The 18,372-nt window shown below is 40.0% G+C and overlaps 1 protein-coding gene across 3 annotated transcripts in view; it reads left to right on the top strand.

Annotated features, from left to right (window-relative positions):
• The window catches only part of nfia (nuclear factor I/A), a 179,356-nt gene that overhangs the window by 127,469 nt on the left and 33,515 nt on the right, over positions 1-18,372 (top strand). For 2 of the 3 annotated variants that reach the window (XM_066647148.1, XM_066647147.1), the window contains exons 5-6: positions 2,950-3,067; positions 5,694-5,821. In XM_066647148.1, the coding sequence (XP_066503245.1) occupies positions 2,950-3,067; positions 5,694-5,821 (246 nt within the window). Of the gene's footprint in view, positions 1-2,949; positions 3,068-5,693; positions 5,822-11,254; positions 11,306-18,372 lie in introns of all 3 variants that reach the window. The other variant, XM_066647149.1, reaches the window with a different exon arrangement.

Genomic DNA, 18,372 nt, shown 5'->3' with positions numbered 1-18,372 from the left:
GTGGTCAAAATAACTTGGCGTCTGTGATTCAGCACAACACTACTTCTCACTCACAGCATGTTTAAAAGCAAAGACGTACAGAAGGATGTGCAGCAATATGTAAAGTGTTGTGGACATGCTGAGTAGGCAGTTAATTTGCACAGTGAGAATGGTGTTTCTCAAACATCTCAGAGTAAAAGTGCTGATCTATGAATGTTTCGGGGCATTTTTAAGCTTGGCCAGTGTGAGGCTCTTAACGGCTGACTCTTCTTCTCCTCCACCTTGACCCGCCGCTGTCGGCCTGCAGCCCTCAGACCCATGGCTCCTCAGGTTGATTCGAAATGTCTGCTCGGTTATGAGGGGTGATCGGGGCCGGCGCTGTGCATGTCTCATCCTGGAGTGAGGCGTCCTGAGCGTTGCCTGAGGTTCCTCGGCCCAGCTGATCCAGCAGAAAACACCAAAGCCCTGTCAGGGCCGGCTGCCTTCTCTCTAGCTCAGGAGTGAGCTTCAGCATGCCCTGGCCCACTCCTTCACCAGCACTGAAGTAGAGAGGAAGAGAAAGAGGTCGGTGGGGGGGGGGGCGGCAAAGAGGCTCGGGGTGGACACATGTCCAGGGTTTTGACGTTGATTGCTGCTTCTGTTGTCAAATGCTTCAATCTGTAAATCCGGCCGAACAAAAGACCGTTTTTTTCCCCTCTTCCTCCTCCTTCTCCCTCCTCCTGCTCTTTTTTAAATGAAAAAGGTCCTCCGGCTTTTGTGTAAACTTTAGCTGCTCCTGGACGGGTGAAGAATGCTGCGTGTGTATGTAGAGAGGAAGGGCTGGCTTCTTCAAATGAAGCACACACTAGATCACCACAATTATGGCTTTGCTTTCTGTCTACAGCAGTATTTTGTAGAAATGGCGCATTGGACTCAACAGAAAAATCTATAGCATGATATAAACAATAATAATAATAACATAAAAATATTAATAGTGATACAGTTTATTTTTAAAGAAATGAATGAACATGTTTGTTCTCCCCGTGTCCGCATGGGTTTCCTCTGGGTGCTCCGGTGTCCTCCCACAATCCAAACACACATGTTGGTAGGTGGATTTCCAACTCAAAAGTGTCCGTAGGAGTGAGTGTGTGAGTGAATGTGTGAGTGTGTGTCGCCCTGTGAAGAACTGGCGCCCCCTCCAGGGTGTGTTCCTGCCTTGCACCCAGTGATTCTGGGTAGGCTCCGGACCCAACTTGACCCTGAATTGGATAAGCGGTTACAGGCAATGAATGAATGAATGAACTTGAACTTTAAAAGCTTACTCATTTTTTTGAGCATTTCATTAAAATCACAGTGTTTATATTTGTTTTGGTAAAGTTTTGTGAATCCAGTTCTTTTCTTTTACATTCCCCAAAATGAAAGAAAACATAGAGAGCTATGGTCCAGTTCATGTAGTTCTTACTTAGAGAGCAGAGTTGAAATTCCAAAAATGTTGGAAACTTTTCAGTGAAGATATTAGTTTAGCAGCACGTGTCAGCAGCCTTATGGATTCATGCTGTGGCATTTGATCTAACTTTATTCCAAGTTTTAGCATCGTTCGGATGTCAGTAGCTATAATATTTTCATAATTAGTGAAGAAATAACACTCTCTCGCTCGCTCACTCTTTCTATCTTTCTGTCTATCTCTGCTTTTTTCATTCTCTTTTTTCCCTCTATCTCTGTAACCCTGCCTTCGTTCCTTTGAACTAACCCCTCTCTCTAAGTAGATAGAATAGATTGAAACATTCTGCTAATGTACTTTCTGCACAGACAACTCTAAAGGTAGTGCAGTGGAGATCATAGATGGTGTGTGAGAGAGAGAGAGAGAGAAAGAGAGAGAGAGAGATCAATGCTGGCCTGATAGCCACAGTCTTCATTTGGAATCCTCTGAGCAAAAGCACTTGCTAAAGCCCTTAAGAGGTAGAGACTGCGGATTACCTTTATGATTGATTTCCATTCCAGTCAGACGGACTGCAGTGTGTTCATTTTTCTCCCCAAACTGCAGCACAGTGGACCAGCCGATCTCCACGTGCGTGCTTGCGTATGAGTGTGTGTGTGTGGGTGCGCTCGAAGCCCGGCTGAGTTACTGCAGCCCAGTGCCCAGGTTAGCTCTCACACAAATTACTTCACGTCCCACTATTAGCCATGCAAATGCAGTTGGCTTTACTGCGCCTCGTAAATAACCGGCCCTGCCACTTCTATTAAAGGGGCAGGGCCGGCCTCTGATGGAAAAAAATAAAATAAAGAGATGACTCAGAAATTATAGAGCATTTGCTCCCTCGCCACCCCCAACACCCCCCCCCCCCCCGGCCTTTTCCTCCTCTTCACATGGCCAACTTTTACGCCTTCATTTTGGCCAGAGAGCCAAAGTTGCCCCCCACACCCCGCCCATTTCTCTCAGGGTCCAAGTTGCCCCTGTAGCCGTGTCCTCTTCCAATGTTAATTAGCAAGCCCATTACCGTGTCTATCAGGCTCTTCCATGCTGTCGTCTGCTCTCATCCCAGGCTGGAGTGTATTATGTATGCAGGGCCAGGCCCGCTCCCTTACACGTTTGCGCTGTCCTCATCAAAAATAGTGGTCTCAGTCACCATGAATATAAAGAGGCATCACAGCTTTATGGAGTGGATGACAAAGGCGTTCGATAGAGCAGAGTGCTCGTCGGTGACCTACAGAGGAGATATGGGGGCTCTGCGGCTAGCCACTGAGAAGGGGTAGGGGGGGTGGGGTGGGGTGGGGGGTTGCTTTTTACCTGATGCAATTTGGCCAAACAAGGTGAAGTCTTGCAAGAGCCAAAGTGGTTACTTCTGGCCTAGTAATGAATGGAGACGATCAGGGCTAAATGGAAATCTAATGCATGGTTAGGTTTGGAAGCTTTTTTTTGTGCTTATGTTTGTCCTCTTTCTTCCTCTCTCTCTGTGTGTGTGTGTGTGTGTGTGTGTGTGTGTATTGCAGCCCCCATCGCAGCAGGAACGGGGCCCAACTTTTCACTGGCAGATTTGGAAAGCTCCTCTTACTACAGTATGAGCCCAGGTGCCATGAGAAGACCCTTACCCAGCACTTCTTCTAGCAGGTAATTCTTTCTCTGTCTCTCTCTCTCTCTCTCTCTCTCTCTCTCTCCTTCCTCCCACCTTGATTCCTCTCCATCATTCTCTTTCCCTTTTTTCTTTTCTTTCTCTCTCTCTTCATTTCTGTCTTGCTCCTTCTCTCTCTCCCTCTTTCTCTTTTGCTCTTCTTAGCTTTTTTCCCTGTCTTTGTTTCTCTCTTTCCTCTTCTCCTTCTTGTTCTCTCTCTCTCTCTTTTTCTCTCTCTCTCTCTCTCTCCCTCTCTCTCACTCCTACTCTGGGTCTTAATTAATCAGTGCAGGCAGAGATTGATGTGTTGGCTGAGAGTTGGAGAGTGTCTGCAGGAGCTGGAGCTCCGTGAGCCGACAGCATATGTGTGTCCACCTGGAGTCTTCTTCTAACATTGCCCAAATGGCCTATAGGCCTGACACAGACACACACACACACACACACACACACACAGGCATCCCTGCCTGTGAAAAGTTCTACTGAGATCCTATTTTGGCATGACTCAGGTCTATAGACAGGTGTGGTGCGTATGTATGAGTACGTATGTGCAGGTACTAGATTAAGGCTTCTTCTGAGTAATCAGATTAGCCCTCATTTCATATTCAATATTCAAAAGCTGTATAGAACACTGATATGCATAAGTATAGAATCATGGACATTCTGTACTCCGCAAAAATCAGAAATAACCCTTCATTTAGTTTCAGTCATGTCCAGTCAAAATGGTAATAAATTACTCCAAGTTACTTACATTCAGGGCAGGCTCCAGACACAACATTACCCTGAACAGGGAAGAAGTCGTTACAGAAAAGGAATGACTGAATGATCCAGCTAATCCCAAAGACGTTTAAACCTATTGAACAGAAGACTGAAGATTTTGTGTGTGTGCGTGTGAAGGGATTGTTTTTATCGGTAAACATTTTTCGAAAGCTTTACATCTGTTTTCATTTCTTGAGATCTAATGATGCCCCTATGTTTCGTGAACACACTGTATTTGTCATGTCCAGGTAAATAAATCACCACTATCATTGTAATGTTCTATCAGCATCCTTCCTTATCTTAGTAGCTGTGCTAGATACAGATGTTAATTTCTAGCAAACAAGAGGTGTACAGTTATTTAGTAATTAAGGTGTAGTGTTTACATTTGGCATGACTGATTTATGATGATATGTGTGGGGATTTGTTTGTGCATATTTGTATGGACAAGTAGATTTAATGTGCAGTGTGTGTTTGAGTGTGCTTGTGCACGGGTGTTTGTCTATGTGTGTGTGTGTTTTCTACCCACATGCTTCAGTGACCTCTTCAGCCAGGCCTGCCAAAGAAAACATCTGGAACAAGGGGCCTATGTGTGGCTGCATGCTAGAGAGTAATTAAGTGATTATGAGTGAAAAACACCAGTAGACCTTACATTAACAAATAAATGTCAGAGCAATGATTTTGGCAAATAAGTCACTCACACATGCATTTACATTACATATAACATCACACCACCTCAGGCCTGTAGGGAGTATTAACCTCCCATATCCACGGAAGAGGAGTGTGGGGTATGTGAGTGCGTTCTTACATGCTCTCGTATGGACTCCTACAGAGATTTTCAGGACACCCTTTGGTACAAACTGTTCTTTGTGTGTATTTGCTGCTTTTTGACAACTGATTAAGCTGATTTTGGTGAGTGTGTGAGTGCTTAAGGAGAGGTCCTCATGGGTATGATAGGTGTAAAGTGTACATGAACTAAGACATTGCACATTAGCTTTACACCCCTGAGGCACACTGAGTAACAATAACAGCATCCACATTAGCAGGTTGTGCTATACCCTTAGCATTAGGTAGAAACAAGATCATTTTAAGGGCGCTCCAAGTTTAACCAGTTATAGATAGCAGTTCATTGTAGTAGTTTCTGTTAAACTGTAAAAACTACACACTTCAAAAAGTCCCTCAATAGATATGCATGTCTGACTGTAAAGAAATGCTTATATTTTTGATTTGTACTGAATTAAAATGATGAATCTCACCAGTAATCACCTGCATTATAGGATCGCCCCAAGAAAAGGTAGTTCATTGTCATCAGTGCTTAGTCCAATACATGTAAAAATGCACCTTTTCTGCAGCTTACACTGTGTTGTTATGCTTTCTGAAGGTCCCACTTGGTGCCCCCCATGACCCATCTCAGCACCCTGCCTCCCTCTAGAATGGGGAGGCCCCTGATACCGATTTAGCTTCAGGGTTAGAGCTCTTAAAGAGGATTAGTGCTGAGCCTGGATCTAGGGGTGGTGTGGGGGGCGCGGGGGGTTGGGTGGTGGGGGGGGTGTGCGGATGTCAGCCAACCGCTTATACACTATACACCAGACACACATCCAAATATGCAAAAGTGACAGACATGAATTTTCAAGATACAAGCTCCATAAACCAGAGGAATAGAGCACTACGTATATATATATATATTACTTGTGGGACCATACATAAGTCCTGACATGGTATGAGAACAAAACTGTATGCGTATGAACATAGCTGAGTGATTTCTCTCAAGTGAGTCGGCACATGTGGGTGATTCTGAAGTATCTCTGTCTTTAGACATTCACAACTGTAAATCTCATCCATCTCTGCTTCCTTCCCCCTCTTTCTCCGCAGTTCTGCAAAGCGTATTAAGTGTATGGAGGAAGAGGTGGACAGTCCAGGGGAGGAGTCTTACTACCCCAGCCAGGGACGATCACCAGGCAGCGGCAGCCAAGCCAGCAGCTGGCACGAAGTAGAGCCAGGTAAACTCTCTCTCTCTCTCTCTCTCACACACACACACACACACACACATCACACGTAGCCTGCCAAGCTTCTAATTTTGCCATTTCCTCTGCACGCACACACATACATATATATATATATATATATTCACACACACACACACACACTTAGGTTACATTAGTTTAGATTTACACGCCTTCACGTTTACAGACATACATACATAAATACAGTACTGTGAAAACGTCAGATGTTACCCAACATTGATTTCCAGTCAAAATGCTCCTTAAGTTACAACTAAATGTAATATGAACAATTTCAGATTTTAATGTTTCTAGTCGTTACCCGCCACAGCTTCCATTCTTTTTTGTTTTTTATAAGAATCCTGAGAGATACACTTTCAGTCTTAGAATTTGGTTTTACACGGTTTTTGCACAATTTTTAGGAATCATATTTTATCTATTAATATGTATACAATTCAGCCATTGTTCTTGGACTATCAACCTAATCCCATTAGAAATATCTAATGTCAAATAAATAGCTTAATGGCAATTGACTGGGATGTAGAGAGGTTAGAAAGGTTGCCTGATTCTTCAGAGGTCCTACTGGTGCGGTTTCCTCTGCCTCACACTTGACTGACACGTGGCAAATGCAAAGACCACATTCACATAATCATAGACACAGACATAGACTCAGCATGAATGAATGGTTGACAAGTGAGAGGAGATGGACATATGCTATAAATGTTTGAGGTACTGTGTCTATTTGTTGTGTGCTTTATGTTGTTTGAGGGTGAAAACTTGTTATATTGGGATAGTTTATTTTTTATGTTGGAATCTACTTCATTTTTTTATTTTTATTTTGGATGGGTGAAATTTTCAATGCATTAATTTTTAAAAATCTTCATCTATACACAGTGTTTCCATGATCCTTTCTAACAGGGTTTTTTTCTTTTGTAGCTAGACTGGAGAAACTTTACAGAACACTGAAAACAGAAACTTAAGAATTATATTGTGTTGCACACAGCAAAGAAAAAATTGAATGGAAGGTTATAAAGCTACCAAAAAGTTTTATGACTTCTCCTCAATTTTCAACCATGAAATTTTGTATTTCTAATTTTCAAATAATAAAATACCTAACAGCCAAACGTAACAAAGCAAAACCTACAACAATTTCTAACTAGGTACATTTATATAACTCTATATTCAAGACATTTAGTTTTTAAGTGAAAGAGATTATATGTCTTTTTTATTGCTGGTTATGCTTTTATTGCTGCTCTTCGTAATGTGTGTGATTTATGTGTATTTCATATATAATAACTTATTATAATTAATTTTATTTATTATAGGTTAATTACTTATAATACATTTTTGTTGTAAGTTTAGTTCATTTTAATTAGATTTAATGCATGTAAAGCATCTGAAAAATGCAAGATGTTAGTGTACGTTGGTTGTGTTGATTTATTATGTGATCAAGCTAAAGTTGGTACGGTGTCCAGTAGGGGTCACTAATGAGAAAAAAGAAATGCACCCACAGTTTAGTAATCCGTACACTAATTTTATAAAATGTAGCCATAGATTTGTAAACTCTACCTTCAGTTTAGCCAAGTGAACCCTTGGATTTGTAAATTGTACCCTCAGTCAAGCAAAATTTTACAAAATTATTCATAATCTGTGATTACGGATTACAGAACCGTGGGTACAGATATTCCACTTCACATTTTTTCCTCATTAGTGACCCCTACAGGGCTCCATAAGTTTCCATGATTGCAAATTCATTGTTGATATTTCTACGTGCTACATTTTCTCTGAGCAACAAGAACAATGTCCATCTTATGATCTGAGCGTTTTATTTAAGATAATAGTTTAAGTATTTTTCCGATATTAGTCATCAGCACTTCTATTTAGATGTTAGGACTTACCCAATCAAACCACTTATCCTCTTTGAACTGCTGCTTACACAGCATCACTGGACAGCTCAGCATGTTTTGAAAAGAACACTAAGTGTCCAGCTTTACTACATCAGCTAACAGATGACTTTTCATGAATTTCATTTTCATTTCAGTTTTTCATGGAATTCAGTAAAATTTTTGCCAACTTTCTGTAAAATGTAAAACCAACAAAAGAGCAAATTTGTTCATAGAGCACAGCTAGGTCATTTAGGCTCTAGAGTTATTTATCACATTTATCTTTACACCCATACAATGCTTAATCATATATTCACACTAGCAGGTGACAAGTCGCTTACGGCACCCCAAGTTTGTCTCTTGTGGGTGTGTCGAGGCCACTCGCGTTGTTGCAGGTGTGTGTGCGTTCAGATTGATCAGAATGTCTTGAAGCCAATCGTTTAGAATGTCCCTTCACCGTGTCATAACTCATTTGCATAAAGTTGAGAAAATCTCAACTTGATTTGTCACTTGACGCTGTGTCGCTGAATCGCAGCTACAAATCACGCACTTCCATAGGAAATGACTGGACGCTTGTTGCTTTGTCACCTGCTAGTGTAAACGCACGGTAGCAGTCATCATCTGTCTGTGTGTGTATGTGTGTTGTTTGTCAGGCATGTGGTTACTGATCAGTCCAGAAACGTGTGTGTATGTGTGTGTATGTGATCTTCTATGGAGTCTGCTGCAGTGCTTCTAGTTAAGTGATTATAAATCTGATCTCTCTTTCTCTCTCTCTCTCTTGCTCTCTGTATATATACATACATATATATATATATATATAAATTAGAAGTTTAAAAAGTTATTTCTAATATTATTAGTCATAAATTAGGCACTCCCATCCTCTGCAGAGCTCTAGAGGACATCGTTGTTGTCCCGGAGTATCCTAGATTCTGCTAACAGACAAGGCCAAACTCAATAAAGCTTAGAGCCCAGCCTTCAGCCTCGACACTGACCTTAAATTCTGCAGTCACTCAACCAGCATAGCTAACCTCCACAATTCTCTCTCTCTTTATTCTCTCTCTCTCTCTCTCTCTCTCTCTCTCTCTCTCTCTGTTTCATCTATCTTTCATATGTGTATGTCTCCGGCTTTGTTTCTTTTACACTTTCTTTTAATTTCTTGGTTTCTCTAACCCTGAGTGTTTTTTAGTTTTTTCTTTTTCTGCTCTTTCTCTCTCATTCTTAGTTTCTTTCTTTTTTCTTTTTTTCTGTCTCATTTTTGCTCTCTAATACTCTTGTAAACTGTAATATCTTTCTTTCTTTTTCTGTCTTTCTTTAACTCCTTCTCGTTCTCCTAAATGCATTATTTGACATTAGCTGGCAGATCTTTTCATGTTTCTCTCTCTGAGCTTGCTCCATTTTAATTTGATGCACATGCAAATATAGCTGAAAGCAGGATTAGTATGAAATATCATCCCAGCCTGGCTTTTATGCTGGTGTTTTTTATTATATAAACAACCTTGAATATATCATTTGGATGATTTAGTGGAAACTCAGTATTTACTCTTTTTTTCTTTGACTCAGTTAGTGTTAGTTTCTGCCTTTTCTTTAACTTTGCTCATATGATCAGATGTATTGCCATATGCAAAGAGGGGACACTGGTATTAGTTACTGCCAGTAAAAGAGAAAGAGATTGTGGGGAAAGGCAGAGATGAACAGAGAACAAACACTCATATTAGTAGTAGGCATGTTTTCTTAGAGAGACTTTTTTTAATGTGCTGAATTTACTTAACCACACAATTTCCACATAAAATGAATCACATTACATCAACAGTCTTTCAGTTTGCTTACATTTGGCAATAAGTGGGTTGATGTAATATATTTTATTCACATGGAAAATATTTCCATATTTGAATCAAATAAATGCATTGTTTTGTGTGGCAGAGCAGAAGCCTAATATAACTGAACACAGTGCATTTATTTGAGTGTGTTTGTGTGTGTGTGAGAGAGAGAGACCATATGTGCATGTTTGTACACACACAGTTTACATGTGTACACTGTAAAAATAAAAAGTAAGGTCAGCTTGCAACTAGCAAAATGCCAAATAAATTATTGAATTCAGCATCCCACCTAGTGACATCTACAAAATAAATAGTCTGAGCTCTCTTAAGAAAAAAAAAAAACATTAAAAAAATGTGGAATGTGGGCTTTTACATTTCTGATCATGGAAAGCTGAAATAAAACCAGGAAGTGAATTTATGATTTCATGATCCAGATGCTTAATCGGTGTAACCGGTACTCTGGAACCATAAATTACACAAATAAATAATTTAAACTTAGTATGATAATTATATGAATACCGTTTTCTACAATGATCAGCCATAACTTTAAGATGACTTATTGTTCATTTTCTCAGCTCCACCTTGTAGCACTGCATTGACACTAATGTGGCAGTGGGGTGTTAATGTGTTTTGCCTTGATATGAGTGGATGAAACACAGCAGTCCTGGAGTTATTAAACACTTTGCCTACTCACTCTCCACTCTGTTGGACAAACCTTCCTTGTTGGTCTGCCTAATAGATATAGTGGTAACTGTATGTCTGTATGGCTGTTCATTTTTGGTTAGCAGTCTATTCTTCTTCCAACACTGAAGGGGGCTAAGAAATATGAAGTGCAATCATTGGACTGCAGTCTGTAATTGCAGAAGTACAGTGTGAACCTGATAAAATGGACAATAATAGAAACAAGGAAATGGTTTTAATGTTTCGGCTATATAAAGCATTTAATCAAATATGCAACATACCTGCTCCTACTAGCTGTAAAGGTCCTCCTACTAGCTGTAAAGTACTGAGAATGACCTGCCCTGAGGTGGTCCTGTTGGTGCCCTAACATTTGAAGAACAAGCTAAAGGTGTGCTAACCGTGTATGCAGAGCAGCAGATGGATTACACCCTCTGACTCTAGAAATTCAAAGTGTGCCTAAATTGTAAATAACAAGGAGATTATAATTTATATTCATGTATTCAGCTTTACGTTCTGTCTTGGACACAGAAACGTAAGTGACTTTTGGAGTTTCTGTGTTGCTTAATCATCAGCATTCATTTTAATAAACTAGAGAAAAATGTTGGAATCTATTTCACTATTTACTACAAGTTCAATACATTAACTGCGGGAGGTCTGTTTGTGTCTGTGTGTACATAGTTTATCTTCAGTATTGCATATAAAGGCAAAATCAGAAGTATTAAAAAATGGCCAAAATAAGCCAAGAATCCTAAGCGCTACGAAATCTGATTTTTATTTTTACAGTGTGTGCATAATTGTCAATGTGTGTTTGGTTAAGTATTGTAAGACGTTTGGAATCATAAATTAGATCTCTCTCTCTCTCTCTCTCTCGCTGTGTTTTTTTATTTGTGATCTGAGCATTGGTATCCAGGCTTTGACCACTCTGGAGGAGACCATGTCTAACATGAAAAGCTTAGATGCTAAGCTAACACCCGCTCTGCTCTTCTATTCACCCTGCCTTTGTTTTCTTTTTCTTTTTTCTCCCTCTTGTTTTTTTCCCTTGTCTTTCAAAGCTGGATATAAACTTCGCGGCTCACTAGCTAGTTCGTTCATCTCAAGACAAGGTAATGCTATGTCACTGTTTTCACCCCAACTCCATCCTTCACCCCATACCTCCCATATCCCCCATCCCACGGAGTCTAGCCTGGTTGTGGTGTCCAGTTTGATGTTGGTGTTTGTTTTTTTCTGTTTGAGTGTGTGTTTATGTATATATATATACACATATTTATACATATATATGTATGTTTATTTATATATCGTCCCAGTGATTCTTGCCCACCTCCTTCCCACATCCCCAGAAAAAAAAAAAAGTAGTAACTGTGACTGTGGAAAATAGTCCATTCCTCCAGCCTGGTAACAACCCTTGCGATCTGTATTTGTGCATGATTCGTTTTTCATCCAGCCACTGCATTTGAAACTGCGTTTTTCAATGACATGTTGATATTTGTTGTGTACACAAAAAAAGTTTGTTCAATGAGAACCTGTGAAAAGATATAATAACAAATCTGTTTAATGAAATATCTGCCCCTTCATTATGAAACATAAATGTGGTACTCACTGAAAATTTAGTATCTGCACTTTTGGCACATATACTCCATTTGTTGCAATGATGATGTCATATTAAAACATACCAGATTTTTACTTGTTATTGCTGGCCATAACTATGACTTCTAAGACTTAAACATAAATAGAGGGAGAGGAGAATAATTGAGGGAATAGTCAGGACTCCTCAAATTGCCATCTTGTTCAGTGCCCGGTGTCCAGTTGTTTGGACAGTGTCTTTGTGAGGGCATTGTCTGTCTGATTTGAGGTGTGTGTTAATGTTTGTTTGATCTTTATCTGTATTTGGTGACCGTTGCAGGCAATGGCAGTCTGTTAAAATTAGCCTGGCCTTATGAAAACCTGATCCCAGCAGCAGCATGCCCATCATAGCTGGAGTGACTGGTGTCAGGTGATGGACTGACCATAGGCCTCTAAAATGACGATGGTCATGTTTCGAATAGCTCAGAGTCAGCAAACACTTTGCACTTCTCTCTCTCTCTCTCTCTCTCTCGCTCTCTCTCTCTCACTCTCTCTCTCTCTCTCTCTCTCACACTCACTTTTTCTCTATCGCTCTTTCTATCACTTTATTTCTTATGTCTCTCTCTCTCTCTGTCTCTCTCTCTCTCTCTCTCATACACACACACACACACACATATATTTGTCTTATTCTTATTATCCTTACCTGTGGATGAAAATCTCCAGGTTTATTCTCCAAATTCTGTAGATTCTGTAACAAGCTGAAACCTAAAAAAACAAATCAAGAAACGTATTATTATTATTATTGTTGCAGACTGAATATTAAAATTGATGGAGATTCATTTCCCACCAAGTTAACCTTTTAGACTCCCTTTACATGTTGGATGTAGTGAATAATATATAGTCATTGCTAAAGAATAAGATAACCATAAGATAAGTGAAGATATATTTTTTCATATGTTTTCAGCTTTTTTATTGTTTATTTATTTTTCTCTGTGTTTTTCTGGCTAACATATATTTATAGTTGTAAAACAAGCATGGCGTATTTCTTTCAACATTTACAGCCTTCTCTTTATTCCTTATAATTAAACAGTATTGAGGGTGGCACAGGTGTGCCACAGGTAGTGTCGTTGTCACACAGCTCCAGGGACTTGGGGTTGTAGGTTCAAGCCCCACTCTCGGTGACTGTCTGTGAGGTGTGTTCTCGCCGTGTCTGTGTGGGTTTCCTGCAGGTGCTCCAGTTTCCTCCCATGGTCCAATGACACACGTTGGAAGGTGGATTGGCTGCTCAAAAAATGCCCTAAGGAGTGAGTGTGTGTTGCCCTGCGAAGGAATGGCACCCCCTGCAGTGTGTGTTCCTGCCTTATGTCCATTGATTCTGGGTAGTCTCTGGACACACTGAACTCTATAAGCGGTTACAGACAATGAATGTATGAATAAACAGAATTGAACACTTTAACATAAATGTTTGAACTGAACTGAAAGGGAAGTCATACTTGATATATTATTTTGTTTGTTACATTACAGCCATACATTTCAGAATGGACTGATTTGCTGCAGGTAAATTTCAAGATGGACTGGGGAGTAAACTTGAAATGTTACTGTAGTAATGTTCTTCTGAAATAGGACTCTAAGATTAATAATCACATAATACACCTGCAATTTCAAGGCCTAACATTGTTAATTATTAAATATGAGTAATTGAATGTGAGTCATGGTATCAGAGAGGGTTGTGGTGCTGTAGTATTTTCCTTCTTGTGCAAGCGCGTGTGTGTGTGCGTGCGTGTGGAAGCTACTGCAGTCTACCCAGCACTGATTGATGTGCCGGACAAGCTCATGTTCTGGAGGACAGTAACGCTGGACAGCGGCTGAGAGAGACACGCTCGATCCACAATCCACAATCACTCGCACAGGCACTGTCAATTTGTCAGCCAGGGGAGAAGGAGAGAAAAGAGAGGGAGAGAAGGAGAAAGGGGAAAGGAGGAGCGGAACAGGCCAGGCCCAGTGCCGGGTGCGTAATAACAGCTCGGAAGAGAAAGTGCTGAGTGAGGCCAAGCTTTGATTCCAACTGACAGAACCTCTTCAAGTGTTCATTACTCACTTGCAGACTTCAGGCCTCCTTCAAAGCACATACACACACACTCACTAACACTCACATATACTCAAACAAGTTCACATGCTCATGGAACTCCTCAAGAGCTCAGTGTGTGTTCTCTTTTATTTTATTTATTTATTTATTTATTTATTTTATTGCCTGGTTGGTCTTAGTCCTGTGTCTCTTTACATGTGCCCAGCTCCAGTCTCACATACTTGTATCACTTTTATTCCGTTTTTTCGGTAAGCTGTATTTACAAGGCATATTTAGTTACAGAACTTTTTTCTTTTGGTTTTTCTGAAAGGCAGAACTCCTTTAAATACTTTAAATCTGCCACCTTAAGAATCCCAGCACATTTACGTCACATTGTCCAGATTCAGATTCAGTTTTTCTGTTTATTATGTTTTCTGTCACAATGGAAAATGCATTCCTTTTGTTTTTATAGTCACAAAATTCAGATATGAACCAGAACAAAATCAGACTGAACCAGAGTAATAATAAAACAGGACTGATTGTGAATTATACTTTTATTCAAGTATCCAATTAATCTAAAAAATATTAGAAATTCTTAACAAGTGAACAGCACTGAGAAACCATGCTATTGGTCTATAAATATGAAGGAACATTATGGCTGGGATTGAATCTGTGTTTGTGTGTGTGTGCATGCGTGTGTGCGTGCGTATGTCTTAGATAAGAGCTGGGCATTGCTCTTTCCCTGTGTGAGTAAATGTGATGAATAGATGCTGTGGTTAGCTCAAGTAACCTCAGAGCCATTCTGCTTCTTTGATCCTCTCTAGCTTGGAATCTCAGGATCACTCATCTATATATGTGTGTGTGTGTGAGGAGAGTGATGGTGTGTGTATGAGAAATGTGTGCATATTCAGTGATCCTCACTATGTGCAGCAGTGATTAAATCCACATGTTTCTTGCTCATCCAATCTCTCTCTCTCTCTCTCTCTCTCTCTCTCTCTCTAACACACTCTCTCTTTCTCTTCACTTTCTACCCTCTGCTTATTCAGTCTCTTACTCATCATCTCCCTGACCTGCACATACCCCTGATTGTGCCTGTTTGGCTGAGCCTGTGGCGTTGAGTGCGATACTCCACATGTGGCTGTGTGTGTGTGTGCGTGTATATTTTGGACCTTGCTGTCACAGTTTCCATTTTATCTACTGGGACTGTCATTGTGACCATAGGAATTGATCCTGTGAGGTGGTTAGGCAATCACAGAGAATGTGTGTGTGTGTGTGTGTCTGGATGTGGATGTGTGTGAAAGAGAGAATGATTGGGCGAGTAGGGAGATATCTTTTTGGGATTTTTTATATTGAACAGTACGGTGGCACAGCAGGTAGTGTCACTGTCACACAGCTCCAGGGTCCTGGGGTTGTGGGTTCGAGTCCTGCTCTGGGTGACATACACACACATAGGACCCATAGCCCTCCTTCTCCTCCAGCTCTGAGGGAGTACTTCCTTGTCATTGTCAGCTTTGGCTTGTTTACCCAGGTTTTTTGTATTTATTTTGTTGAGCTTTTGTCCTATTGCTGGATTTTTGTAACACTGCTAGGTGACAAAAGCTGTAAAAAGCTCTATACAAATAAATTTGATTTGCTTTGTTTGTTTTAATAGAGTTTCAGAGTACATTTTAAAGAAGATTTTTGCGCTTCAAAAGTGATATATATTACAAAATGTTCCCCTATAGACCTCGAGAAATGTTTTCTTGTGTTTTGAACAAATCTGTGTGGGCTGCTGATCTGAGCAATGTGTGTGGAACATATTCCTTTAGAATGTCCTGATATTTTCTGTGGCCAGGTGGGAAAGCGTGGGCAAGGGGGCTAAATCCATTATGACAGCTTTATCCAGTGATGATTAAATTGTGCCAATAAACTCATGTGCTGGTGTCCATATGAACTTATTCTTAAGGCCAACATAGTTCTGAATGGACAGTAGATAGAGACATTTAACCTGTTCTGCTTTTTTTATTATTATTCTAATTATATTTATATATATATATATATATATATGGCTGGCAGGGTGGTGCAACAGGTAGTGTCACAGTCATAGGGACCTGGAGGTTGTGGAATCGAGTCCTGCTCCGGGTGAATGTCTGTGAGGAGTTTGGTGTGTTCTCCTAGTCTCCGCATAGGTTTCCTCCAGGTGCTCCAGTTTCCTCCGATGGTCCAAAAACACACATTGTTAGGATTGGCGAATCAGAACATTGTCCACAAGTGTGACTGTGTGTACCTAGTCAATGGATTGCATAGCATTGCAGTGCCGTTCCCAAAGCCCAGATAAATAGGGAGGGTTTTGTCAGGAAGGGCATCTGGCAAAAAAACTGTGCCAGTTCAATAGTGCGGTTGATCCTCTGTGGCGACCCCTGACAGAAGGGAGCAGCCAAAAGAAGAAGTTTGTGTGTGTGTGTGTGTGTGTATATATATATATATATATATATATATATATATATATATATATATATATATATATCAAAAATCTCATATAATATATGTATAATCTCATCTCACTTCATCTTATGCATTTAATGCTGAGGAAACTAATATGCTCACACTGCTCACTAGTAACCACTGTAACATAATTTGATATGGCTTGATTTAAAATTATTTTTAAATCACTAAGTAACTTCTCCTCATTTCTGTCCATATTGATTCCCAGAATGAGAAACAAGGAGGAGAATGGATTAAAGCAATTAGAAAAGTGAACTAACATCATGCACGCAATAACTAACTTGGCTCATTTTGAGCCAGCTCTTATGAAACAGCATCTAAACTGCTGCCTCCATTAACCCCTGCCAAGCCACAGTGGCTGTTGGGGTTGGGAATGCTACATTTACGTTTATGGCTTTTGGCAGAAGCCTCTATCCAAAGTGAATCAGGTGGATGTGGCTGGAATCTTATTGGTGCTGTGCATCATGGTTGCGCAGGCAGCAAGTCTAAGTGTGGTCTGCAATGTGGAGGGCAGCAGTATTACCCACTGCAACGTAACAACCACATGAATGTGCTTTGATGCCATTTGATGTTCATTTGTTCACATTCTTCCATCTCTCACTCTTTTTCCATCGATTCACAGTCTGCACAAATGTAGGAGAAATCAATTGACCACTACACTTTTTTTTTAATTATTATTTTATTTGCCTGTGTTTGTTAGCATCATTTCATGGCTAATAACTAAACCTACCTTTACATTTGTCATCACTCAAGAAACAATACAGATTCATGTGAAATATTCAACAGAAGTCATTTTAAAATATCCGCTAAGACAAACAAAAAGACATCATCTTTGCCTAACAACACTAACAACTTGCTCACACAGTCGTTTCTGCTTCTTGAACATGAAGATGCTACTTAGATAGGATTGTATGCATAACGTGTAAAATGCAGGTGCAAAATGACTCAATATGTATTAAATATAAATCAGATCACTCAAACTGCTTAGTATAGCATGACTCTTATTTCCAGTTGTTTTTAATAACAGATAAATTTGGTTGCAGTTTTTGTTGTACAGGACGCTTAATGCTTCATTTTTGATACTCCCTCTAAGAAATGCTGTAGGTGCCAAGTTCAGCCGAAAGCAGTAGAATGGTGTACATGGCAAATGCTTTCTCTGAATCCACCAATCATATTCTGATATGAGGCCTTTAGCCAAATAGGAAGTGAAGGAGGTATTGTGTTGCGCTCATTGAGTACTGTGTACAGATCAAAATTAGAGACAAAGGTTCATGAGACACAGCTGTAAGCTCAGTGCTTGCTAGTTAATAGGGCAGGTACTGGAGCTTTCATCCTGTACATATCAACACAATAGCTATCTGGCATTGATGATTGACAGATGTGACTATAGTTTTGCCTCTGATTTTCTCACCCTCATAAAAAGAGCTATGTGGATGCACTTACTGAGACAATTACTACCATTCATTTTCATAGCCATATTCCAAAACAGGGGGAAAAGTGGAAACAATTACCAACACAGGCAGTTGATTGTTTATTTGCATATATTCAACTGTCCATTTCTGACGATTTTTAGTTTACTGCATCAATTGGAACACAGCAGCTGTCCTTTATTTCTCAAAAATGATTAGGAATAAAATCTTTTTACACTGACTTCCATTAAAAGTTGTACATTCTCCTATAAAGTTACATTTTTGGAGATGTGTTTTACTTTGGACAGGGACGATATTACATCCAGATGTCTTCAAATCTAGACCTTGTTTCCAGGTTCCAGGCCAGAATTTTAAAATGGCACTATAGCTCCAACTGATGTACTAGACTGGCCAGGTATAGTGTCATACCAGGTGAGCAATTTGAAACCCCAAACTGGAACCTGGATCCAAGATCTGGATCTGAAGACCTCTGTAAACATATACTGTCTAGCGGATATCAGTCAGATATCTGTTTAGTTACCCTGAGAGATATTTTATTAACAGTTAGTAAATGCATGTGGTTAAAGTCTAACCAGGATTCAGTTACAGGAGTTGACAGAGTCTCAGCAAGCATAAATATATTTGCAAACAC

This window comes from Hoplias malabaricus, chromosome 16, assembly GCF_029633855.1.
Source record: "Hoplias malabaricus isolate fHopMal1 chromosome 16, fHopMal1.hap1, whole genome shotgun sequence".
NCBI classification, from domain to species: domain Eukaryota; kingdom Metazoa; phylum Chordata; class Actinopteri; order Characiformes; family Erythrinidae; genus Hoplias; species Hoplias malabaricus.
This window is presented reverse-complemented; position numbering and strand designations above follow the sequence as displayed.